The 27,549-nt window shown below is 41.6% G+C and overlaps 1 protein-coding gene and 1 long non-coding RNA gene across 2 annotated transcripts in view; one reads left to right on the top strand and one right to left on the bottom strand.

Moving 5' to 3' along the window:
- Positions 1-13,503, top strand: part of EPB41L4A (erythrocyte membrane protein band 4.1 like 4A) — a 134,344-nt gene extending 120,841 nt beyond the window's left edge. Inside the window, exons 19-24 of the mRNA XM_010563454.1 lie at positions 3,391-3,510; positions 9,195-9,242; positions 9,864-9,932; positions 10,796-10,906; positions 11,750-11,831; positions 13,375-13,503. Coding sequence (XP_010561756.1) covers positions 3,391-3,510; positions 9,195-9,242; positions 9,864-9,932; positions 10,796-10,906; positions 11,750-11,831; positions 13,375-13,503 — 559 coding nt within the window. The remainder of the gene's footprint in view (positions 1-3,390; positions 3,511-9,194; positions 9,243-9,863; positions 9,933-10,795; positions 10,907-11,749; positions 11,832-13,374) is intronic.
- Positions 13,504-20,123: 6,620 nt separating this feature from the next.
- Positions 20,124-24,740, bottom strand: LOC104829301. Its single transcript, XR_774106.1, has 4 exons — positions 24,657-24,740; positions 22,766-23,816; positions 20,636-20,925; positions 20,124-20,203 (listed from the first exon to the last, which is right to left on the bottom strand). It is a non-coding gene; the product is annotated as an uncharacterized LOC104829301 (long non-coding RNA).
- Positions 24,741-27,549: the final 2,809 nt, after the last annotated feature.

Below are 27,549 nucleotides of genomic sequence, written 5' to 3'. Positions count from 1 at the left end.
CCTGAAGGCTGGTCTTGCTAGTAAAGACTGAGGTGAAGAAGACATTCAGTACCTCAGCCTTTTCCATGTCATGTGTCACCAGGTCCCCTGCCTTGTTCAGCAGTGGGCCTATCCTTCCTTTTGTCACCTGTCTACTTACAGAAGCCCTTCTTGTTGCCTTTGACATTCCTGGTCAGATTCAGTTCCGTTTGAGCTTTGGCTTTTTTAACCTCATTCCTGCATGCTTGGGCAATGTCTCTGTATTCCTCCTATATTACTTGCCCTTGCTTCCACCTTCTGCATGCTTCCTTGAGTTTTGCCAGGAGCTCCTTGTTTGTCCATACACTCCTGGCATTTTTGCCTGACTTCCTACTCACTGGGATGGACTTCTCTTGACCTTGGATGAGGTGATCCTTGAATATTAACTGGCTTTCTTGGGCAACTTTTCCCTCTAGGGCCTTATCCCATGGGACTTTCCTAAGGAGATCTTCAAAGAGGCCAGAGTCTGCTCTCCTGAAGTCCGGGGTTGTGATCTTGTTTTTTGACCTCCTCTCTCCTCTCAGGGTCCTGAATTCCACCATCTCATGGTCACTGCAGCCAACGCTGCCTTTGACCTTCACATCCCCAACAAGCCCCTCGTTGTTGTACATTGTACCTGAGTGATAACTTTACACTCAGATATTTTGAATGAGATTTCAAGAATCAAGTCTTCAGCATTGCTTGTCTTAAGAGCATTTATCATGGCATAAATGTAGCTTGCTATCATATCACCTGAAATGGGGAAAAAATATCTCTAAGTCAACAGATGAGTGATGATGTCTTATTTTACCATCAAGCCTTCCTGCAAACAATGCCTACTTTGTCACTATGATAGCTATTAATCTCAACTGGATTTATTTTACATGCCAGTAACAAGGATTTTTTTTTCTATAAGGCATAAATCAACTTGTTCCCTTGTGGGAGCAAAAAGTGAAAAGAATAAAAGGAAAGTTGTAACGGACTTGGAGTACAACGGCAAGGGCAACACTTTTTTGTCAGAAATATCTTTAAATAGACATTTAGGTTTTGAGTTAAATTTCTTTCCAGTTTTTGTTGTTGTTGTTGTCATCTCGGTTGCCAAAGAGCAAAGATTTTGCCCCCAGATTGTTATGATTTGATCATTGCATCTAAATAACATATTTTATGTAGAGATTGTGTTACCTTGGTCATCCTTTACATCGTTAAATGTGAGCATAGTACCTTTCTTTGCAGCTGCAAAATGAATGCTTTATTTCTTCATATCTACATCTAGTAGAGTTCTGCTGTGGTATAACAGTACTTTGAGTGTGCTGACACTACTTGCTTTAATAGCTGCCATGCTACTTCATGTATTTAGATTTTTGGTATTTTGCTCAAATTAAAGAGATAAATAAGAGTGATGAACACTGTTGTATGTTACAAGTAGAAGAAAGGAGGCAGCGTAGAAATATGAAGCACTTGGGATAAATGAATGCATTGCTAAGGACTGTGCTTGCCATGCAGCAGTAGATGCTAATCTACTAGATTAGTAGAATGGACCGCAGCAGAAATGATGTGTTTACTACCTTAATGAGAGGTCATTTGTGGTCAGTGTGCAAGTGTGGCTTCAAACACAGAGGTGCAGGATCTCATGTGCTCTAAGCTGCAGTAGAGACCTCATGCTCTGCTGCGTTGTGTGAGTTTCCTGAGAAGAGTGAGTAGCTCTTGGTTATTTTATGGCAAGCATCTGAATGCCTCCTTCAGAGCACTGGTGTCTGCTTGACCTGTTAGGAGTTGTTATTTGGGAGAGAGATGGGGCGAGGTGCTGGCAAGCAGACAGACCCACCACCCACGGCAGCAGTGCTGGCCTGGCAGCTGCATGTCTTCTTTTTGTGCAAGTGACTGCTGTATGTGGGAGGTGGTTGATTGTGTCTATACCATGTGGGATAATTGCTGTCCCTGCAAATTGGATTATTCAGGATGAAAATCACAGTTCATTACTTGTTGCTGTGTGAGTTCTTCTGCTAAATCCTTAGATAGAAGTTTATGTTAATCCCTGTACTAGATTACAGGTTTAAAAAGACTTGCTCAGAAATCAAAACCTGATGTTGCGGTCTTCTCCAGATGCTCAATACCATTTGGTACAGTTGTGGCCGTTTACAGTAGTTGGGGACCCAGCTCAAAATTCATTACCCATATGAGAGAAGATCTGATTAAAGGAAAAGCAGCAGCTTGCGTAGCCAGTTTAGCCTGATACAATTCAAACCTCAAGAAGAAAGGTACGTCTGTAGTGAAGGGCAACAGCAACGGCATGCTTTGCATTTCCTATCAGTCACATCTCCAGTGTAATCCCTTTATCTCTGTTGGCTTGGTGGTTTGTTTTACCTGTCGGTCTTCCCGTTTTTTGTTCAGCTCTTCTGGTTTCTTCAGTATGCCAGTCATACTGTCCTATCAGAGAACCCACTCTTGGAGTGATATTTTCCAGAGTTGTTTCTAAATCCCTGTTGAATTTTAAATTCCTTGCTGTGACCAAGCATATCCATTTGTTCCACCCTAACACTTCATCACACCGTTCATATGTGCAACCCCAGAACTGTGAAGCATCTGTAATGGCCAAATGCTGGCATGCTGGTTGGCCTGGCTGGTTGTGGCATCGTAAAGTTATTTCAGCCTGCTAACAAACGTACAGAATTTATAGGATTTTGACATTTGATTTAATCTGTACAACATTCCAATAATGGATTTGTGGATCTAAAAAAAGGAAGAAGAAATAAAAGGCATATTATGTCATTTAGAAGCATACAAGCAGAGACAGGGGCCAAAGCCACAGGGGACGGTGCCGAAGAGGTGCAGTTGTGGGATGGTACATGTCTGGGGCAGCCAGAGAGATCTGCATGCGTCCTGGGCTTTGTTGCAGGTCAGGGTGGAGGGACCACTGCCTCTGAGCAGGAACTTGCCAAGGGCATCCCTTGGGGATTTTCCCTGGATCTTAGGAAGGTGCATGCTGCAACAAAGCATTTGGAAAAGTTGTAGTAGTAGAGCCTTGTATCATGATGTGCGGCTTAGCCTTGTTGTAGATGAGGTGGGCTGAAATACGTAAACAGGAAAAAAATTCTAGATGTTTGGCTTGGGCTGGGAAGACAAATTCAAGTTGTGGGCCTGTTCTTAAAGACCTGGGTCATTTCATTTTTGGCTTATGCTGTTTCTAAATAACAAATCAATGAGTTTCCTTTGATACAGGTTTTTACATTTTAAGGTAGTTTGGGAACATTACTTGAAATTTAGCAAAATGAAAAGTTAAAGTATTGCATTGCAGGAGCAACGTTTTTTTTGTGTGGGGAAAAATACCACATTGCTTCTCAGAGCATCCTGCATCAGAGACCTCAGACTAAACTCGTGGTACTTCTATTGCAGATTACGGCAAGAGAATGACATGGTTGACTCAGCTCCTCAGTGGGAAGCTGTGCTACGGCGACAAAAGGAGAAAAACCAGGCAGATCCAAACTACCGGCGATCCAGGCACAGATCTCGATCGTATGTAACCCTTGCCCTCTTTGACATGAAAATTAAGGCTGCTGTAGCATGCTAAAAAAGCAGGAGGAGTATCTCCAGTGTGAAGGTGGCCCTTAGCTGCTGAGGAACAGAGACTTTCACATGGCACGTTCTCACATTAGCAGATTTGTCTTTGTGGTCAAACTCCCTTTGTTTAGTGATTTGAATTTCAGGGCACAAGTAACGCAGGAAAGGCTTTGTAACAGCACTGGTCAGGAACTCTCTCCATCACCTTGGATGAGTTTTGTGGCTCATTGAACATTAGTTCTGTAATGGGGGCAGCAATTCCCCTCTTCTGGGCAGCAAGTCTGTGCAGACATTCAGATTTTGTGTGTTAGGTGCAGGCATTTTTGTGAAGTGCATGCGCACTTGTTTAATCATACAATGTCTGCAGTCTTGTTCCAGATGAGACCAGCTGCTGATGTCTCCATGTCAGTTACCATTGTCAAGCTGCAGTCAGTGATTTATTGCATCCTGATGTCAGGATTTCCATGATTGAGCCATGCTGCCAGGCAGTGCCATTCCTGCTGTCAGCCGGTTTTGATGTGGTGAAGCTGTCAGCTTCTAAAGTTAATTTGCTCTTTAACTAATGAGAATGCTGGTTTCTTTTAATTTATATTTTTCTTCTAATGGCGTGGGTTTTGGGTATAGACACACTGTTTTGTATTGTGTTTGTGTCCAGCCTAATCTGTCATCCAAGCAACCACCCAAAGCAGTGCCAGCATCGGGGTGCCTGGCAGGCAGGCAGGCAGGCAGGCAGGGCTGGGGGCGGGTGTTGAGGAGTGCCAGGAGAGCAGCTGTGAGGCGCTGGGAGAAGAAAGCCAAGAGAGAGCAGTCTTGGAAGCTGTGTCCCCACCCTCACTGCCTGGCTAACCTGGGTGAGTTGCCAGTCCTGATGCTGATGGTGTAACGTGTGACCTCTGTAACACACATAAATAGGTACTTCCCGTTAATGTCTTCTCTTAAATTTACCTTCCGTGTTAAGACTTACCAAGAAGAACTGTCTAGTGCCTTAAATGATTATTTCATTCATACTGATTGAAACCATAATCCACGCTGAAGTTTCCAGTGTTAAAATACACTTGAGTTCTGTTTTCAGTTGCCTGTTTCTGTCTCCAGTTTCATAGCGTACAGTTTTCATTCTTTTATGAGAAATAGAATTTGCCATTAAAATTCCAAATGTTGGAATTTCTACTTTAACTGGCTTTGTACAGACTTGTTCACTTTCAGCTGCACAAAAGTCAAATGTTACTAGGTGTAATTGTACAATGATACCTTACTAAAAATCAGGAATATTCGAGCTGACTTTTGTGGAATCCACAAAATATAGCTGATTAAGTGCTGTAAACTAGGAAATGTACTCAGTTAATAATGGTTAGATTAAATTTATAGTCAACTTTTCTTCTTTCCCATAGGCCAAGTAAATTTCATTGCCTGGACAGCACGGGCTCCCTCTTGTGGCTAACTTAACTTAACGGCTTTTATTTTCCAGCACAGTGACATTCTGAGTTACATTTTATTTAAACTGCTATTAGCAAAAAACGTAAATGTGTAGCATTTTACTTAACAAGGAAAGGTCCTAGACGAAGCAAAGAAATGAGGAAATCCTGAAGATTTTGGATGGCTTCTCATTTCTTTTCCCTATTGTGTTAGTGATTAATATATTCCTTTTGTCTCATTCTTCAGTTTAAAAAAGCAAGACCAAACCAACAAAATAAGCCCAAACCTCCCACGTATGGCACAGATCCTTAATATATGCAAGTAGGAACTAAAAAAAAGTAAAATGGGAATTCCTTCAAAGTGCTTTAAAAAAAGTTTAGTAAAAGGCATTTAACTGTTAACCTGCAGTAGGTTATAAGAGCATTTATTTAATTTAGTTTGGCTCAGCTGTTTGCTTACATGACTGGATGCAGGTCAGAGGGAAGGGAAACCTGATGCCCTGGGATGTAGGGCATGGGTGTTTCTGTTTTTAAATCTGGTCATATGGCCATTTCAATTTGCAGTTAACAATTGATACAAAACCTTCATTTTAGTAGTACAAATAAGTCTTTCACATTGAATTCCTTATTGCAGTCAGCTTAACTAGAGGTTCGCTTTGGAAGCGTGAAGTAATGGCTGAAATATTTGTTACTGTGCCTGGCACAGTGCATTTCATTTGCTTGATAATGAGTAATATTAATCATTGGTGGTGGTGAGGTGGTGTCTCCTTGGTCTGAGGAATAAAAATATTTGACAAGAATTTGACCTTTCTTTCTCCTAAAGGACTCAGCAAATAGAGAGAGCTCCCTATTCTAGTTCTACGGGGTTTATTTTCAAGAGTTCATGTAAAACATCTGTGTAGCCAAAGGGCTTTTTTTAATTAAGAAGAATGGCCATTAAAATTCCATGGTTATTTAAATTTACCATTTGTGACTCAAACTGAAATATTAATAAGGGCGCAGATGCAGGCACAAAAAATAATGTAGACCTTATTAATGTGTAGAGTTGTTTGAGCTTGTGAAAACTAAATAAAAATAAACACACACACACACACACACACACACACCCCCCCGGAGACTCATCACTTACTGGGAATTCCCATTAGAGAATCTGATTAGTGTACAAATTGTCCAGAAGCTATTGATTCAGATACGGCAATAGGACAATCTGAGTATATGTTATATGTCAAAACTGTGAGTTCTAAAACAATTCACAGCAAAAAGATGAAAACAAAGTGAAAGAGGGATTGTTATCTGGCTTTAAAGATGTAATAGAAGGATTGCTTTGTTGTGGGCTGTTAACTATACAAATGCGATTTCCTATGCAGTATATGCAATACCTACATTTCACCTTAACAAGACCTTTCTTTTTGTAAGATTTTCTTCATTTTGCCTTCAAAGGAAGCAGGAACAGGCCTTTGAAAGGAAAATGCTTTTATTAAGATACTTACCTGTATCATATTTCTGGATATTCTTTTGTGAGTAGTTAACTCGAATAAATGCTGAGATGTTATCCCAGTATGGTAACACTTCTTAAACAGACAGAAAATAAATAATGTCAGGATGGGAATTCATAAAAGCAGTTTGCTCTGAGGAATCATTGTGTTTAGCCCTTTTCCTTCCCCCCACCCCCCCCATGGGATGCCATATTGCTAAACTGGTATTTTACAGCAGTGGCTTCCTTATTAGTGTAGTTGCAGGGGTGGAAGGAGGGAGAATGGCAGAGATCACAGAATTAAATGCCTGGCACTGGCCACAGAAAGCAGGAGGCACAGTTCCTAGAAAATGGAGAAATGAAGATGACTTCTTATTTAACCACTCTCTTTCCACACTGCCCCACAAATTAATATTTCTTACTGTATGAGAGGCTTCACATGATGTTTGGTGATATGCAGGACTTCAGGCCACATCCTGAACTGTTTTATTTCCATGAATAAGTAAAAGCCATGAGCTGAATGATGGGTCAGTGGTGTGCACAATACCCTGCTTTGTGGAGATCCTGGTTTTGGGACCAGCCTTGGGGCTTTGCTTCCTCAGGCAAACTAGGGCTTGTAAGCATTACAAAGCCTCCCTGGAGAAGCTGGTGTTTTTCAGGGAGTTTTTGCATTCCCCACTGCCTGATTATTCAGCCTCAGAAGAGGATGCCTATCTTCCCAGCCCCAGGGTGAATGCAGGGTTTGCAGCTGCTGTTTTGTGAGGAGCGAGTTGCATGGAAGGAGAAATCAATTCAAAACTGAGTGGTGAAAAAGGTAGTTAAATGCCGCTGCATACCAAGCTACTGCATCAGGGAGTTAACAGCATGGACAGATGTAAGAAGGAGAGAAGAAGAAGTAAATGCAAGAAGGGAGAAGGAGAGATAGGAGAAGTGAAAATCAGAGAAAATTAAATGTATTATAATACATACAAACACACAAAGCCACAAAAAGCTCTGAACACTGAGAAAAATCGGACTGCAAGCTACTCGTGGCCGTAGCTGTTGCCGCCATGAGGACCTGAGCAGTCGGAACAGACAGCAGAGCCGTCCATCAAGGATGGGAGTTGTCTGGGGCAGCTGCATCATGCTGCCTGGACAGCCATCGCCACCTTGGAGCCCGAGAAGTTTATGGGTTAGTTCATACTAGTCCCACTAGGGAATCACAAGTGTAAGGTTGTTTCTCACCCCTTTGTCTCTTTTTGGTATTTATAAAGCAGTAAACTAATATCTCCCAGTACTTACTCACCTGTAAAATATAGAAAAAAGAACCCCCAAAACATCACCATCCCTAAATAATCTGCCTTTACGCCAACTGTAAAACATTTACTGAAATATTGATGTCTCTGAACATTATTGCTAGGCTGAATTCTGGAAATGAGCCAAACACAGTAGCAGTGAAATAAGAAAACAGTGAAACTGTTAGTGTTAGTGAGCAGTTTGGAATTATTTCTGATACATCTCTGTCACTGGGCAAAGGAGAGCTGATTTAACAGATGCTAAAACACAGAACTCTGCTGTCCTCCTTGATCTTCATTTAAATTTGGATTATATCACTCCAAAAGCATCTTTGAATATGATAGGCCCTTTTGTTTAAGAAAAAAAAAGCAAGCTGTGTGATCTGATGAAATAAGACTTAATCTTTGAGAAACTGACTTCAGTGGGAGCATTTATGCATGCTGAATCTGTCTAAAAGTTGCATCCCTCACATCTCAGATGGTATGGAACAGTCTAGCTGTTGATACAATCCCAAAGAAAAGAGTTATCTGATATCTCCATGCAAATGTAGTCCCTACCACTGTGTAAAATGTTTATTTAATCTATTACTCTGTATGGGTTTTGGTGAATTCAAGGTGCAACTTCAGCAACAGCAGTGGTTTTGCACTAACGCTGCAATAAAATAGGGTAAGAAAAACAAAAATAAAGAGGATCCAGTTTGGAGACAGTATCTTCTGTAATTCAGTGGAAAATGTAAGGCATGCTATTCAGGCTTGCTTTACTAAATCTCTGTGTCTGCAACAGGGAAATTACAATTTTGGCTAAGTACTTTCCCTGTGAATTAAATACTTGCTGAAGTCTTCATGCGTGTGAGTATGCATGGTTGCTGGTTGGGTTTGTTCCTTGTTGTTTTTTTGTCCTGAACATCACAAAGGTAAACGAAGTGAGCAGAAACCCTTCTTGGAAATGACCAAAAAGCAAGAGGCTGTACTGTTATCGCAGCTGAGCAATGGATCCTCTTTACTGGTGCTCACTGGGAGTGTCCAGGGATTACTGGAGTGTGTCCCTGGCTTGGCCTGTCCCTCCTCCTGCCCATAAAGGCCTCTGTGGGCCATAGGACATTTCTGAGGGCCTTCTACAAAAGTATTATTCCAAAACATATTGTCCTCAGCTGGGTAAGGGGTGGCAGTAGCTGGGCACCGATTTGGCTTGGGAAGCTCTGCTGTTGTTTATATTTTGTGCGTACTCTTGCTGAAGGCTAGTGGAACAGGAATTGTGATTAAGAGCCTGTCATTCAAGAAATGACTTTTCAATTGAAGTAAAGCGATGAAGTTTAATGCATTTTCTGAGATAACAAACCTTAAAATTGAAGTCACTGGTAGATTACATTTACCATGATTTCTGTGCAGGGTCTGTGCTGTTAAAGATTATTTGTACAGCAACATGTCAGATGATGGTTTTCACAGTTATCTCTTTCTTGTCTTTGTTGGTATTTATAGGAGAAGCCCAGATGTACAAGCTAAAGAAGAACTGTGGAAACATATTCAGTAAGTACAGTCCTTGTAGGGACCAAGGGACTGCTTGGTTTGCCTCTAATGTAGTTATTCACATCCCCTGCACTGTGGCTGTAAGGCATTACGTTCTGATTTAGCTATGTGCCACAGTAAATTATGCGGGTGTTAATGACCTGCTATGCATAGAAGATAATGCAGATCACTGAATGCACTGAATACAGATTACTATTGTATGTAGATGAATTATTAAAGAAGGATACATAATTTTAGAGATTTATTCCTCTGTGACTTCCAAAATGTTCTTGTTTGTAATACTGACAGTTTTAGGATGAGGTCCCATATGTTATAGAACTACCAGTTAGGAAGATAGCTATTCCAAAGCATATTTGATGTTCAGTATACATGATGTTGTATATACTGTGAAGTAACAAGATCAGATTTGCAGGGAGGTGAGAGGAAGGTGGAACAGGATGCAACACGCAGTTGAAGCAATCAAGGCAAAGTTAATAGGTTTCCTATTTTGATGTCAAGATAGCTTCAGGGCTGACAACAGCTTGTTTCAGTAAATCTTTTCAGCCTCATATAATAAAAATAAGAACAGTTTTGCAGTTGGTAGCTACTGTTACATTTTTTACTTTGCCTAATCCTTTCTAGGAAGGAGCTCGTGGATCCATCTGGCCTGTCTGAGGAGCAATTGAAAGAAATTCCTTACACTAAAATAGAGTGAGTTTATGTCAGGATTTTTCTTTGTGAATACAAAAGCCCACGTTTCTTATTTTACTGTGAACTCTGTCATACTGAAATAGGAGTGGGTTTGGACATAATCTCTGAGCTTTTATCTACTCCAAATGCTCATCCGGGATGGGTTGGGTGAGAATACATAACAATTTTAAACCCTAATATTTTCTTTTTCCAAAATACAAAAAAAATCATCTTCTTCTCTCCCTATCTCTCCCCCACACTTGTGAACTTGTCTCCCTATGCCATCCATCAATCTGTTTTATGTTACACACTACAGAATCAGAACTGAATGCAAACAAGCAAATCAACTTATTTATTAAACTTCTGCTTCCTTTGAAATTTTTATTCCAGTCATCTAAGGCACTGTTTGACCTATTCAACCCCTTTCCTTGCTTGTCATGGGCAGCTGCCAGGGCATAGCTATTTCCTTAAGAACTGACATCTATTTCACTGTGATAATTGCCCATTTGGGATGCCATGTGTCAGTGCAAGCAGCTGCATGTAGCAGAAATGGGATCCCTGTTTGCATTACAATGTGCTTCCACAACATCACTAAACAGGAAAGGCTGATGTTAAAGCTGTATGTGTTAGTGCATTATTTATTAAATAGTTCCATTCTCAAATATGGGCATGCTAGTTTGCGACCTTTACACTTTTAAAGGATTGAATTCCAAGTACAGACCCATAAGAGAAGCATCAGCCTTTTAAATGCAGCCATTGCAAGAAGCTGTCTGTTATACTTTAATAAGAAATGGGAGGATCTCTCAGTCTGCAGCTGAATTTATGTTTTTGTGCCAAAGATCAGGTTTACTAACCTACTGTTGTGCATTCTGTGTCTCTGTTAGGACTCAAGGCGACCCGATCCGCATTAGGCATTCACATTCCCCTCGAAGCTACCGTCAGTATCGGAGGTCCCAGTGCTCTGATGGTGAAAGATCTGTCCTGTCTGAAGTGAAGTACGTGAATGTGGTTGCTAGCAATGGACTGGTTTAGTGTGGCCCAGAAGTTGTTCAAAGATCATGGTTAGATTAGAAGTGGCATAAACGTGGTTGGTTGCTAGCACAGGATTCAGGCAACCCTCTAAATAGTAGGTCTTCAGAGCTAAATGACACAAACAAGTACAAAAACATTTCTGATCTATTCTGGGCCACAGAGGCTTGCTTGATCCCCTTGGAAGGGGGAAAAACTGAAAAAGCCAAAATAAATCTGTATTGCTCTTCAGTGGTAGGTCATGAAGTTGCCTGAGGGATGAGAACTCATGAGTTGCTTTCCAGATACCTTCATGCTTAACAGAGTTAAGATGTCATCTGTATTTGTTTCATGGGAACTCTAGTACAACCCTCTTCAGCAATGGGTGGATCAGTCTTTCCTAGAAGGCTGATTTGTCAAGGGTGTACTTAGAAATGGGAAAGTGATAGCCCCATTCTCAGTTTTATTAAATATCAAAAGCAGTCCCTTGATGATATCACCTACTTGGGAGGCTAGTTTTAGCTGGATGGCACCCTGAAGGACATGTGGCACAGCCATGATTTCAGGTGAGACTCATCTCACATGAAGTTGGGCTGCCTCTGTAGACCAGGAGGAGACAGGCCCCTTGAGAAGGGATGGGATGACCTGTGCCCTGAAGGTGCCCACTGTCTACTGAAGATCAGCATGATAGCTAAAGTCAGGTGATAAGCCTTTTGGATTTTGCCTTTCAGATCTATGTAGCTGTCTGGGTCAGTTTCATTATTCTTCCTCTGCACAGTTATAGTTTACTTCATTATAGCAATATCCATTTTGTAATATTGTAATTTCAGTGCGAAAACTGATCTGGTGCCTCCACTGCCTGTTACACGATCTTCAGATGCAAAAGGTCCCAGCATACAATTGACTCAACAGGTTAGTAATTGTGCATCTGCTGCAATTTTCCTTTTTTTGGAGGGAGAAGTTGGAGTTCTAGTGCATTATTTAAATTAGATCTTTGTTTTTCAGTGAAAATTAAAGCTGGCTGAGATTTTTTCAGCAGCAGTGTGACTTGAAATTTTACATTTTGCTTATATTTACACTTTGTTTATATTTCCACGTATATGTGGTTCTGTAGCATATGCCCCTGCAAACACCTGCTTCTGCTGCTGGAGGACTCTTTCCCAGTTTGAGTTTGATGCTTCCTTAAGCTGATACCCTGTTTTCCACAGAGGAGAATCAACTTTCACAATTTCTTAAAATATGCAAGTGTGCTTGGGATGCAGTTGTAATCACAACCTACTATAATTTATTCACCTCTTCTTAGAGGTTTTCTTAAAATTTTGTTGCTTGGCCTTGAAGCATTGCCTTTTTTTCTTTTTTTTTCCCCAAATGCTGGATGTTTTTTTACGTTACTGAAAACTAAAAAGGATAGAACTTGTCTATTTAAATATAATCACTGGCTTTCATCATACATTAGGGTACCATATCTCTGAGCTTTGGTAGTTTTGTTAAGCTCAAAATGTGAGAAGGAAATTCTATTCAAAAAGCACTTGCAGGTCTGTTGTACAAGCACACAAAAGGAAAACCAAAATATGGAAGGGAGAATTCCAGATACATAACTTCCCACACCAGTCATCATGTCTGTTAATCTGGCATGTGGATATACCAAAACCTCATGCTGATACTGTATGTAGTGTGGAAACTGCACAGAATACAACCAGCAAAACATGCCATAGTTTGTCTTATAAGCAGTTAGAATAACTTAAGCTTGAATAATTTTAAAACAATAAACAGGTATTTTTCACTTAAAGGCTCGCTATCACACTACCTGTTCTTTTATAGGAATTAAATTCAAGGATATTTGTATTCCTGCAGATGGTGGAAATTGAAAAAGATGAGCTGTCCTTGATGTTTTGTAAGGGCTTGCTCCAGCAACGAAGGGGAAGTTGGTATACTTAAGGCTAAGCACATTTATGTGCTTTGTAGAAATAGGTAACTTGTGTGATTGAGTCCTGTTCAAAATTCACAGTCTTATTTGCCATACAAAGTGGCTTAAATTCATGCTCTGGAAGGAATTAATGTTACAATGTTCAGTGTCCACAAACACCTCCCTTTTCGCTTTGCCCCAGACCCGCTCACAAGAGTGACCATTAATTCCTTGTGAGTGCTTGCTTGCAGCATTTTGCTAAATATCAAATAATTAGTGATGGTATTTCCTGAATAGGGAATATGAATCCAAACAGCACAGAGAGGCAGCAGCTGGCAGGGGAGAGAGGAGGCAAGAGGGGGGAAAAGTTCTGTTTGTTCAAATAAATGTAGATACTTTAATATTCCTGGTGTGCATATATATATAAAAATATATATATATAAAAATTGCTATATCCTTAGCCTAAGGCTGTCATAGCAGCAGTTATCAAAATATAGTATTTAAATTCTGCTATACCTTTTCAACAATGTTTTAATTTGTTCCCTCCAGAGACAGAACGGATCTAAAGACAGCCTAATAGAAGAAACATCTCAGCTATCCACTAACAACGTCGAAGGAAAACCCACCACTAAGATCGTAAAAACAGTACAAGTGTCACGCTTCAAGGTGGAGACTTGACTGCCATAACTGAAGGTGGTGAATGGATTTTATTCTTTGGAAACTGAGAATTTTTAGTGTGTGTGTGTGCAAGGGAAGGAACTGAAGTCAACGTGGTAGCAATTTCTTCAGGACACTCAGAAGCACAGCCTGCTTGCTGGGAAGGCCAAGCAATGCTTTTATCATCGAAACCGTTCTAGTGGTGTGACTGATCGAGGAGAAGCTGCCTGATCAGACAACCCAAAAGAAAAATCTTACTAAAACTGAATGATCAGCAGTTACATTCCAAAAAATGGAACAAAAAAAAATTGCTGCAACAAAACAGACTTTATGGTCTGCTCTGTAACTGAATAGCCTTTTTCCAAAAAATGACTGTTAACTGACATGATCAGGACCAGATGCTTCAAGAGAAGCAAAATAGTCATATTTTTGGCCAATTGTGCAATACAGTGTGATATGGGGAGAATTATCTTCACAATTTGATATGGGGATCAACTTGTGTCCTAAGGACTGATAGCTCTTACAAGGTTTATTTTAGCCTAGCACAACAGATGCTGATATTGTTAATACAAATGTTGACTCAACATGTTTTAGCTCAAAAATAATAGACACGGTAACACCCTGTAGCAGAGAGTTCCAGAGGTGATACAGACATACCTTCCCTTGGCAGTTTTAAGTGTTCTCAATTTTGAACGCCCTTTTTTGTTGAGGGACTATTTAATTGAACATTCCATACCATAGAAATACATCTATCACCTTATAGTAAACCACACTGGAAAAAAACTGGAGAATATGTACTGACCCACTGTATTAAGACTGCTTAGCAAGGCACTTAAGTACTGGTTAAATGAAACCTGTAGAGTAGGATTTAAGACAGCTAGCAAATAGCCTTTTTTTTTTTTTTTAAACTAGATTAGCAAAGTCTGCCTTAATCTCTTTTCATATTAAATAATCAATGCTAGTAACTTTGGATACTTTTCTCTGAGCCACTTCTACTACGATAAAATGACAAAAACAGTATTTCAGGTATGATAATTGCAATTTTTTTCTGTTGTCACGGTAGGAATAGTAAGTTTTAATGATGCTGCACATTGAGTGGGTTATCTTCTAGTATGTAACTGAAGTGATGCCTAGCTCTTCTCCTGTCCTGTCACTTTGTACAAATAGCTGAAAGTCATTCCTCTGCCTCCCATTTGTCCACAGTCAGCACATGGCGTAGAGCCTTCTGGCGTTGCTAACTTACTAAGAAGCTTAGCAAAATCTTTGTGTGGTGAAAGTAACTTTTGCTAAGTGTAATCTCCAAACTAAATATTGAATTTGTCAAACAGTGTGGTAAGTAGCTCGTGCTTTTTTACATCTGTCCTCCTTAAACTCAACCCCCATGGCCTTCAGTGATTTGCAGTGATCCTGTGTCTTTGTACCCCTAGCAACACCATACCAGGGGACTGCAGCCCTGTCAGAAATGCAGTACTGTTTGAGAACTGGAGTGACCATAAGGTGTCTAAGTTATGCTTTACAAGAGGCATGGGATTACTAATACACATTTTAACTAACAAAACTGAGAAGTGAAACCTTGTATGATGTTTTATTTTCCACTTCATTTTTTGATTCTTTATTGTTTCATGATCTGAAGTGGTCAGGTAGATGCTACTAGCCAGGGTGGTAGCCTTACAGTTTGTATATTCCCATCACTGTTATGGATTGGTCTGCATGTTGGAAGATGCTGCATCGTGCCAAGGAAGGCAGATTCACTTAATTAAATATTGTTCTTTGACCACTTATTTTGGACAGTTCTGCTTCTTCAGTCTCAGTGAACAAATCGAAGGGAAGGAAAGAGCTTAGAACCCTGTTAGAATTCTGTTTTCATGGAGGTTCTTCAGCATTTGCTGAATTTACTATGGATTTCATTCTAGGACATTGTTGGGCTTGGCTTAAAGTATTTGCTTAAATTGTTTTGTAAGTCTGTTAAATGGTTTCATTGTCATTGCTTCAATTTAAAGTGATCCTTTAGGATCTACTTACGACCTTGTATAGTATTCTTACAAGCACCAGTTAAGAAACAAAAAAAAACAAAACAAAAGCAAAAAAACCCAAACACAAAAAAGCCCATCACTGTGGCAAAGATTGTGATGATACAGATTAATCTAGGGCATCACAGTCTTTTGGAAGACTACTGAGATATGACAAACCACCGAAGTACTGGTTACAGTGTCTGCAATGAAAGCCACTCCTTATTTCTTCAAGAAGGTGTTCCAAGCTGGAGCATTATGCACTTGCTTGTAGTTTGTTGCTTTCTAAATCATTACCATTATTCTGCATTCCTTACGCCGGCACAGGTGAGTAGAATGTATCTACTACTTGAGGAGGATTTGTGTTGTTATTATTTGAGAATTATCTGTAGATAGTGTTTGTATCTTGCCAATCCTCAAATATTGATCAAGAAGAAAACTATTAAGGTTTATATCCAACCTCCTGTTTTACTGTAGGTTGTCATCTGCCTGTGGGCTTTTGTGGATACCAACAGCCAAGTGTGTGGTATTTTACTTAGCCCACTACATCAGAAAATAGGCTGTATCTAATCTAATAGTGATAGCTTTCAGTTCTCAAGTCACAGGAGAGTCGTTTCATAATCAAGCCAACTTTTTTACGTTTAAATGAGACATTTACAGAAAGACACCTGGATTTCAGTTAGTGGTCTTCTGTCCAATGAGACTATGTAGGAAGCAGGTTTTAGCAAGTCTAATGCTCAGTCTGGGGCACTACGATACAGTTTTGTATCTGCAAAAGAAAGACTAAGCTTAACACCTGTATTACATGTTAAGTGTCAGTGCCAGAACAAGGGAAAACTTGGACAAGGACACCAGTGTCAGCTAATAGTACAGAAAAATAAACTACTGCCATATGCAAGCCTCCTTTCCCTTTAGGCTTCTTTTCCTCAGTCACTTGAGGAAAGGCACCTTTTTTTGTGACCGTGTTATTTTTGTGTGAGAGGGACCTACAAGTGATGAATCAGTGAAAACACTTACTGTGTCACAGCTATGTTCTGTAGCCCTAAACTGGCCCTACAACATCTCTTAAGTGGCTGGCCTCTTTGAGCTCTGAGCTACACCTTGCCCTTTCCACTGTTGCTACCCTTCCCTGGCTTTCTTGGGACTCTCACTGCCTAGAGGCAGTTACATTTTCAAACCTGGAGTTTGGATGTCGGTCCATAGTCCTTGTACCTCCTGATGAGTCGGGCGAAAAACAGGAGATGTATAACTGTGTCAGGCAAGGTTTACCCTGGGGTTGGATGCCATACAGATGTGTCCTCACATGGACAAAGGACTGATATTGGAGATATTCTCATCCTAATTCTGCTTCTAGTCTGCTGAACTTATCTCAGGCCAACAATTTTAACTTTGTGCCTCTGCATTTACCTCTTCTGAGACTTCTGTAAGTGCTAATAATAAGTAAGTTACGGAACTCGCTCACTAATTAGCAACACCAACAACACAGACATACCTCTTTGCAAAACATGTATTTTTTACAAAAAAGAGGGCTTGCTAACCACACCACAAAAGCATTTTTATATATCCCATATTGGTCCCTGTGCTTGTTAGCTGCTGTTTTCTTTCATTAGGAGCTAACCTTGACCTGCGGTTTTCTACAATGCACTTCTTGCCCATCTACCTAATCTTGCAACTTGTATTCTAATTGAGCTCATTATATTGGAAGATGTTAGTTGGGGAAAAAAAAATCACTACCATTTAAGTTGCCAAATTAATCATCTTTATACAAGTGTATATTGAACTGAATAGATAGCACATTTTCTTTGGGGAAAGCCTGTTTAATTCAAAGCTCCCTAGAAAGATGTTTAAAAACAACATACATAAACATATTGATGTGATGCTTATGTTCTATGTACATTAAGTATTCATGAAGCAACTGTGTGCTTTATTTTAAATTGAGTTTGATAGATGGCTGTGTCAATACTTGTGTCCAGGTTATTTAAAAGTCAAGTAAAACTTGAATTTTTAGGGCATTCCATGGTTGCCTGTGTGTCTTATTTACATTACACAAAGGAGCAAAGCCTTCAGAAACACAGATTCATTTGACAACACCATCTGGTAAAAACAGGTGTCATACCAATTAAAATCCACTTGAGGATACTGCTTCTTCAGATTAAGTATTTTTCCTGGTAACAGAAAGTTGCCAGCCTAAGTTTTATACTTCCAGTGCATATCCATACTACAGTTTCCTCTCTTACCTAAACATCACCAGAAAAGAACAGCAGGCTACATAAGCTGTCAAAACCAAACATACAGATGCAAAGCCAGTGTGGCACATGCGCTCTCCTTAATGTGCCTGTTTTAATTTCTCTCCTGTATTTGTCTCCTGGATAGGAGTTGCAGTGGGTTGCCCTTGGCTGGATGCCAGGTACCCACCAAGCCGCCCTGTCACTCCCCTGCTCAGCAGGACAGTGAGGGAGAGGAAATAAGATGGAAAAAAAAAATTGTGGGTCAAAATAAAGGCAGTTTAATAAAGCAAAAGCAAAGGCCATGCACAGAAGGAAAGGAAAACAAGATTTATTCCCTACTCCCCATCAGCAGCTGATGTCCAGCCACTTCCTTGGAAGCAGGGCTTCAGTACACCTATCAGTTGCTCCAGAAGACAAATGTTGTAATAACAAATGCCCCCCCCCGCTCCCTGCTTAGCTTTTATTGCTGAGCAGACACCATATGGTATGGAATATCCCTTTGGTCAGTTTGGGTCAGCTGTCCCAGCTGTGTCCCCTCCCAAGATCTCACCCACCCCCAGCCTGCTGGGCAAGCGGCAAACGTTGGAGAGACAGCTCTGATGCAGCAGCCAAAACACTGGTGTGTTATCAACACCTTTCTAGCTACCAACGCAGAGCACAGCACTATGAGGGCTGCTACAGGGAAAATTAACTCCATCTCAACCAGACCCAATACAAGAGTGGAAGAAAACCACTGCCCTCCCAGCTGGTCACCAATTAAATGATACACCTTACTCAATGTTAAAATCTCAAAAATAGCTAGGACTATACAGTTATTTCCTCAGTGAGAATATCAGAAAGTAATTGACATTCTTCATAAAATACCACCATTGTATTTACTACAAATGAGCCCCTTTGCTAGGGAAAAGAGGTAACAATTTGACATTCAAGAATGCCTCCACAGGTCATCCACTGATAAACTGTTTTCATTTAATACAGCTAGCCTTAGTCCACTCAGATGCAGTGTGCTAAAAGGTTAAAGAGAAATCTGGAACAAGCCAATTTTCTTTCTGTGCATACCTCTCAAGAGTTCTGATTTGCAGCCTTTAATACAGAGCACTGGAGATAAGTAACAGAAAGGAGGGTTGGTGCAACACCAAGCCAGTGCACAAAGCTTTGTTCTCTTGCTCCCCTAGACCACCTTGAGAATCTGTCCTCCCCTTCTACTTTTTAATACTATCAACTTCAACAGTCTTGTCAGACATTTTGTTCATGTAAAACAGAGGAAGGGGAAAAAAAATAGTTAAGGAGTCTTGAGTTTTTTTCAAGGGTACAGTCCAGTTAGCAACTCTTAAAAACTAAAAGGCAGTCCTAATGCTTAACACCACACTTAACGTTCACCAGCATTACTGTTTTAGTAATCAGTGCCCCTTACATGGACCTATTCCTCTCCCTCATTTTTTCTTTCTTCTACACTATGAAGCAGGTATTACACAGTGAAGCTTAAGATTCTAAAATTTTTCTTGTTGAAAGGGAATTAACATTTTAGACAGCAGTCATTAAAACTTGGCATTAGCTGTCACTGTCAAGAGTTTAAAAAAAAAAAGAAGTCTTAAAAGCTATTCCTGCCAGTCTTGCACTTTAAGAACAAAGACCCGTGAGCAAAACTCCTGAACAGATGGTATCTTCAGGGAATATAATCCCTAACAGAAACCCTAAACTTTCAAGTGCATCCAATAAATTACATGTTGGATCACTAAAATTTAATTCTCTTGTCTAAACCTCCTTCCCTCTCTACAACCCCAAAACTAACTTATGCTTAGACTTTGCGTTAATAATTTACTTACATTCAGTACTGAAAAAATCAGACATTGCAAGATACGTAATTCCAGCATTTGCTCTTCTGATAAAATTAATTTATCATAAGTCTTTCTAAAAAAACAACCAGGAATTCCAGTTGTTATCCCTACAGTATTTCACTCTACTTCAAGTTTAGTTGAAGTACTGTATTATGCAGCTGATTAAGGTAATAATAAACGAAACTTGCAGTTTTCCATGTTGGAGACCTTTCCTGCTATTTTTAAACACAGGTTTGCTGAATTTTAATTTCTACTTTTCCCCACTACAATACAAATCTCCGCTAACTCAATCTCTGATAACTACAGAAGACCATGGTTTCAGTGATGACCTCCCACCTACTTAATAGCTTCTAGGTTTTATTTAGTCCAAAGGGGTGAATTGGTATCCCAAAAACAATGTAGAGGAACTCAGAACTGTCAGAAGCAACTGCTGTTATAGCTTGGGAAAGACAGAAATTCTTAGAACAGAAACATAAATCTTTATTTTTTGTCTACATAAACATTACCAGATACTGCCCCAATACAGTTAGAAGCACCTTGTGCTACTACATGCAGCCTTAACATTTCATCTTTTTAACAGTTTGTTTCTTAGGGAGTGGTCCTGCAGAGATTCCCGCTGGTCTCAGGCTTGTTATAACAATTCTTCCTTAGGGGAAAAAAGTAAACACAATGTGAGATTGGACACATGTAGCACACAGCTGTCTTCAGTAACATCCTCTAGATTCCTGAGACTGGTGCAAAGTTACAAGGATCAGCTTCCCCCTCATCCCTTTGGAAAAACGTTAAAAGCCAAAGTCTGAAAAACTAATTTTTGAAGAGCTTACATGCAAGAGAGGCTCTTTGCCCATCTAAGCAAGGTTTCAGATTCTAACTACAAGTTGATGGCAGTACTAACACTTTCTAGCTGGTGGGAATCAATAGTAAGTTTTGTAGTAGCAGCTCATGTATAAAGCACAGATGTGCATGCAACAGTTTAAAAGAATAGTAAGCCAATAATAGACGAGATTAGTAATTTTATGTTGAAAAACAAGTAGCAGCCCTGTTATTAGATACATTACTCACAGTGGATTACACATACATTTCTCTTCCCAGTGTCTGGCAGGTTCATATAAAGGGTGCCCATCCTTCTATTCAGCCTTGCAAAAACCCCCAGTGCCTATGGTGCTGAAGGTCTGGGATGGATTTCACTAGTTCATTTTTTATCGACAGCACTGGTAAAGCAATAACTGCATCTGTGTTTTTCATGTTGCTCAAGCAGATTTTCACATTTCAATGCATGAACCTTTCCGATTCTAGTATTTTCAAGGGCACTGTGACAAACTTGAAGGAATTTCATCACTTCACAGAAGACTTCTGTTACATTCTTTCCTGCAAGAAAACCAACAGTGATGTAGTGGATCTTGCATCACTCACATTGACTTTTCTATGAACATGTGTGTATTCAGGCAAAATACTGAACCATCTTCAGTTTAATTTTTCCCCAAAAGTTACTTAAGTAATTTCTCATCAGGAAATGGCATATATTCTTTAAACAAATCCAGATCAACCAGTCTGGTAGCAGCTGGGAAATCACTTTCTGAATCTGTCTTCAGCATGGACAACTACTGGATCACAAACTTCCTTCAGAACTTGACACAGCTCAGTTTGCACAGCTTCGCTTAAGAATTTGTCATGTTGTCTCGGGAACAGCTGCCAAATAAGCAGTCTGCTTTCCCAGAGCTGCAATCATATTTTGAAAGCTGCTCCTGCAAACACCACACAATTATACAATCTATATTTTTCTTCTGCCGTAGTTTGTACAGTATTATGGATTTCTAGCACAGTGAAAAAATAAAAAAAGGCGGCAACAAAACTGTTTATTGTTCAAAAGACTGAGTAATCCAAAAGACTCATTATTGGGTGCCAAATGCCACCCCAATTCTTCCCAAAACTTCTCCATAACTGTTACCTCTTCCAAGTTTTCTTGAACAGTATTTATAATTTTTCCGTGGAAATACCACTGTGCAGCACTCTGCCTCAGTACCCTCCTCTTCACTATGTCTCTAGGAGAGCTGGATGCATCAGTGAAACAACAAAAACAATAACACAAACAAATATGCAAAAGACACTTTTGATTCTTTGTGTCCTAGAACATAATGCATTATGAGGTTGAAAGGAGGCACAATTGCACAAGATGTGCAAGCAGGACATCTTTTATTGGTTTTCTACTCCATTCAATCTACCTTTCATCACTGCTGTACTTTCCTATGTCTGAGCAACTAGCCCATTTACAGTCATAAAAATCAGCTGCTGCTGCTAAAAAGAACCTCCAGCATTTTTTTCTTTCACCAAATACTGCACGTATTCAATGGGAACAACACGCTGTAGCATGCGGTGTAATATTGTGACCCTTTCTAATTTACAAGACAATCAGTAATGTCTTCAGTTACTTAAAACTTAAGTTTGCACTCGGAATTTCACCTTCAATATAGTCTTCAGTCTCTATAGCCTTGATAGTCTCTATAAATTGACTCAGCTCTAATACTTAATAGGCTGTCAGTAAGCTGTCAAATAGTTTACTCAGTATGGTTTGCATCCCCTGAAATGCAGGTAAGGTATGATGACGATTTCTCTGTACTGGATCATTCTTAGATCACATTTCCAATATTGACCGAGAAGGTCCTGGCTTCAAAGACTTGGATTATTTGTCATGCCCTTGGGTATGTAGGTTACACAAACCACAGTTTCAGCACTGAAAATATCTTTCATAATACACGCAATTTTTATTAGTGCCTTGTTTGTACCACTGAATTTCATGCTGACTTGCACTACTCAACCTTCCAATAGTGTTGACTTTTCCAAGACCCTACAGTGAATCAGCATATTGCATGTAAGATTCTGAGCTGTCACATTTCAGCAGTCTTTGATTCAGTCCTTGTATTCTGAACTGCTCCACAGTATCACCCCCCAAAACCAAACACAGAAAAGCACAGACGCCTCTGGGACACACTAGCAGCCATGCACTGCTTTTAATAAGCCACTCACACCAAACCTTTTACTTTGCTTTTGTTGATGAGAACATTGTCACCAGGCTGATCTCACTCTCAATGTTTCAGTTCCAATTTCTGCTCTAAAGTCATTCTGCCAAACTTCTTTTTCAACAGAAAGTCTGCTTCACTGTAAGACAAGGCTGAGGGACACAGCTGCACAAGAAATTATTGTTACTCACCTAATGAAGGAAGTTGCAGGACAGCTGGGCAATCAGTACTTTGTAACTTTTTCCTACATGCCCTTCTCATGCTTAGAGGCTTTCTCCACATCGGGCTATCTCTGTGAGCTTCTGAACTTTCAGCAAAACACACTAGAACTCTGAAAGAACTGTTCGTAGCGTTAAGCATTCTGGTAGGAACAGGCGCCACAGTCCCCAAGGTGCGAGCTGCCTGCAACAGCAATATTAAAATATACTTTACATTTTCAAAGGTGTATGAAGGAAAGACTGTTCTGTGTACAGCAAAAGAGTAGAATACATTATTACCCAAATCAAAGAGTCCTGCAGAGAGATTCTCTTTATACCTTTCCAATACCAGACATAAATAACAAAAAGGTAAATGCACAAAGGCAGAACATGTTTTTTCCCCATTAAAGAAGATTTTAATCTTTTCTGTAGCTGAGTATTCTGAAGCTGTAGAGATCTTTTTGCAATAGAAAAACTAGAGGCCACTGCAGGAGTCTGAAATGTTATGTACTAATTACTTGCAGCACAGATGTAAGATCTTATCACAATAGACAGGACAGCTAAACAATGCTAGAAGTGGCCGTTATAATTTTAGTTTTTCCTCTTATACTAACTGTCAGATTCTTCATTTAAAAAGACTGAAGCACAAAGTCTACCATGTAACTGCTCAACCATACAATTTCTAGATTTTTTTTGTCCTTGCAAAAACAGGGAGGAGAAAGGTAAATAACCAGCTCCTTAAACAGTTTAAGCAAGAATTCCTGTTTGCCTTTTTTGACACCACATTCATTCTGGACAGGAATGAACGGGCAACACAAAGGCAAAAATTTAAGTATTAGAACTGATCACCTCTGCAAAATTAAATTAACAGCATGTGAAAAAGATTAATTCATCAATAGGCAAATACCTAGCGAATTCACAAGTAAGTAACATTTTATAAAGAGTAAGCATTTAATAAGAAAAACCAAGCACACCATGCTCTTGGGACATCTTGTGGTCATGCTGGTGCCTGCTCTGGCCATTGACAGACTTCCATTGCTTTCATCTGAAATAAAATGGGAGAACACACGTTCACTTGGAAGAGCGACTGAGATACACAAACAGCACAAGGAGCCTAACAAGAAATACCTGAAATAGTTCCCTGATTTCCAAGAACAGACAGCAGACTCTATATCCCCCCCACCCTCAAAAAAAAAAAAAAAAAAGCCCCAATCATCCCTATCAGCACATTTTAAGATTAAGGGTTACTCTATTACACAAGTTCCCATGGCCGCTACAGCAACCACGAATTATGCGGAAACCCATCAACATTTCAGAAAGCCAGGCACCGGTGGCTGTGTACGACGGCCCCAGCCACCTTTCACACATTACTGAAAAGGTGTTCCTTTAAAACGCGTGGTTCTTCTGTCGAGGGATATGGTGCATTTAAGACCATGCACTGCTGGCCACATGGCAAAAGCGTGCCCAAAAGAGTTCAGTATAAACCAACTACATAAAGCAACTAGAAAACTCGTTCTTCCAAAACGTGAGCTTTTGGAAAGTTCTCCCAAGCGGCAGTGAGAAGCCTACATAGCAGCCTTCAAAACTAGAAACTCCAGAGGAGGAAGGACCACCGATTCACTCAATGCGTTGTTTCATGGAGACAAGATAAGGAGCGGGGAAGGAAAGGTCGTTCGCATGCTAAAGCGGCACGGCTGTTCCCCTCACAAACTGACACTCCAGGCCCAGCCAAGCCCTCCCAGCCCCAAGCCCTCCCAGCTCCCGTGCCCGCGGCACCTCCCAGAGCGGGGAGAGCAGCACTAGGCTTTCGGGGAGGACGTTTCAAGGCCCGCCGCCGACTCCCGTTACCGGACCAGCCCGCCCCGCCCGCTACAGCCTGGCCTACCTCTTCAGCGAGCCCCCTGACCCGGTCAGCCGCCGCCAGCAGAGACCCGACAGGCTCTGGACCGTTAAGGCGCCTCGGCCCCTTCCCGCGCCCCGGCGGGCAAGTCCTCGGTCCGGCGACGGGCGGGCTCACCCGAGCCCCGCCGCGCGCGCCTGCCGGCCCCGCGCCCCCAACCGCCGCCCAACGGCCTCCGCGCGCGCCGAGGAAGAGACCAGCGACCCCTGCCGCTCCCCGCATGCCTCAAGAGGGATGAACCAATGAGCCCGCGGGGGAGGGGGGGGCGGGCGAACGCGACACAGGCCGTGAGCCAGCTCCTCCCGCAGCGCAGAAGAGCGTACCGGGTCTTCCACAGACGGGAGGCTACAACCTCCATCCCTTCACCAGATGGAATTCCGAACAGGAGCAAGACGTCGAGGTCTGGGACAACACCGCCCCGAACCACCTGCGCGAACACGGCGATGGAAGCAGCCCGGGGAGAAGGGGCGGGGCGGGGCCTGCGTGCACTGCATGCCGTGCACTGGCATGCGCAGTGCCGCCGCCAGGCCGTTGAGCGCGGGCGGGGCGCCGAGCGAGTGCCGCCTTCCTCTCGGTGCCGCCGCCGGCCGGAGCGTAAGGGAGCTGCCGCTCGCGGTGGGTGCTCAGTGCCCTGGGGCGGTGGCGCCGCGGGTTTTGGTGCTGAAGCGGCTGTGGTGGGAAGTTTACCCTTGTACCTGTTGTCCTGTGGCAAGAGGGCTGCCGTGTGTGCAGCGTGTTTACGCCAGCGAGCTGGGCGCGTTGTGGAGCTTTCGCCAGTATGGCTTGTCTAAGCTGGGCCCCTAATGGTACAAGTAAGCTGCCACAGAAAACGTCTGTCGTGCCTGAAGCTCTCACTCTGTTAAGGCTCCCTGCTGCAGGCACGGGGTCCTCCTGGGCAGCACTTTCTGGGGGACCTGCATGGTGGGAGATGATCCTCATGCTCACAGGCCCATTAGGTTTTGCTTCTGAGCACGCAGGGTCTGCGTTTTTGCAGTAGCTCTTGTGAAAGGTGATGAGGTTCATAGTGAGACAGCCGCACATAAGCGTCCTGATCTTGTGTATTACTCATTTGTGATCATATTGGTAGTGTCCTGCTGTTTGCTTCCCAGCTGGAGGAGCATGTGCAAAGTAACCAGCCTTAATTCAGGTAGGCAAAGTGTGCAATAGCCCTGCGTATTTAACACTTGAATGCTGGCAGAGGCTCTGTTCTGAGTGCACAATTTCCAGATTGTCTGACCCTGTAAGTGGAGGCAGTACATACCATATTTGAAAGATTGTGAGAAGAGGGGAATAGAGCAGTTACGTACACCAGGAGGATAAACTGGGACCATGACTGGAGAAAAAGCAGAATGAGGCTAGCACCAGCTGTAGAGAAACGCGAGACCTGCACACCTCTCTTATCTGCCTTTCTTGCTCTGCTTGTTACAGCTGTTGTGGCCTGCCTGCTTCTTCTAGCTCCTCCTTACTTGGGAATAGCAGAGAGAGTGGTTACGTCTGGTGTCCAGAAGGCACAGTTGCAAGTCACTTGTGCAGGACAGCCTGATGTGTGACATCTTCACTAAATTACAGGAGGTCATAAAAGGGCTGCCAAATGCCCAAGTGTTAGGGAAGAGGCATGAATCATTGCAGTCTTGGTAGTTGCGGGGGGGGGAATAACTGTAAGAAAAAGCTAAGGCACAAGCAGATGTCTCCACTCAGCTTCTGGAGAAGTGTACAGACTTGCAGGAGTGCAGGATTCTTCCTTTGATAATTTACACTCAGTTTGCTTTACAGAAATTAGGTTTTTTTGTCATTATGCTTAGGCATATCTCTAAAACAGATGGTGTATTAGTGCTCTGTTTAAGTTTATAGCAAAACTAACAAATTGTTAACATTAAGTTTAAGTAGATTCACCCTCAGTAGCTTTGGATTGTCATTCAAAATTCTGTTTTCCACATAAAGAAGATTGCCTCAAGCCTAACTTACACGTGCATAAAGGTCAGCACTTTGAGTAAAGTGATACTTAACATACAGAAGTAATTGGTCTTGCAGAGGACGCTGATCAGATTGTTGCTGACAGTCAAGCTAGTAAATCAGTGGAGATCTGTTGCTCTATGTTGCTGATAAAGTCAAGTGATTTGCAGCTCAGGGACAGCTGCCTGGACAGAAGTTTAAGTCAAATGGAACTAGTTCAGATTTTGATTACGTAAGTGAAGAAGAAACCTTTAATGTTTGTGACATGTTATTTGTGCCTGGGGACACAGGAGAACTCGAATAGCTACATGAGAAATCATTCTGTCTATAAAACACTAACTGATTATATGGAAAACTTGGTCATTTCAGGTGTCCCTAGACGTTGTTACTGAATCACAGAATGTTTAGGGCTGAAAGAGACCACCTAGTCCAACCCCCCTGCCATGGGCAGGGACATCTTTCACTGGATCAGGTTGCTCAAAGCCCCATCCAACCTGACCTTGAATGTTTCCAGGGATGGGGCATCCACAGCTTCTCTGGGCAACCTGTTTCAGGGTCTCACTACCCTCACAGTAAAGAATTTCTTCTTTAAATCCAATCTAAATCTCTTCTCTTTTTGTTTAAAGCCATTACCCCTTGTCCTGTCACTACAGGCCCTGGTAAAAAGCATCTCTATGATTTTCTTATAAGCTCCCTTTAAGTATTGAAAGGCCACAGTAAGGTCTCCCTGGAGCCTTTTTTTCTCCAGGCTGAACAACTGCAAGTGTCAGTCTTTCCTCCTAGCAGAGGTGTTCAGCCCTCTGACCACTTTCGTGGCCCTCCTCTGGACTCACTCTAACAGGTCCATGTCTTTCCTGTGCTGGGGGCCGCAGAGCGGGATGCAGTACTCCAGGTGTGTTCTCCCAAGAGTGGAGTAGAAGGGCAG

The sequence above is a fragment of the Haliaeetus leucocephalus genome, unplaced genomic scaffold (genome assembly GCF_000737465.1).
Source record: "Haliaeetus leucocephalus isolate CR32 unplaced genomic scaffold, Haliaeetus_leucocephalus-4.0 Scaffold167, whole genome shotgun sequence".
Classification (NCBI taxonomy): domain Eukaryota; kingdom Metazoa; phylum Chordata; class Aves; order Accipitriformes; family Accipitridae; genus Haliaeetus; species Haliaeetus leucocephalus.
Note: the sequence above shows the minus strand (reverse complement) of the source record. Positions and strands in the feature narration are given on the sequence as shown.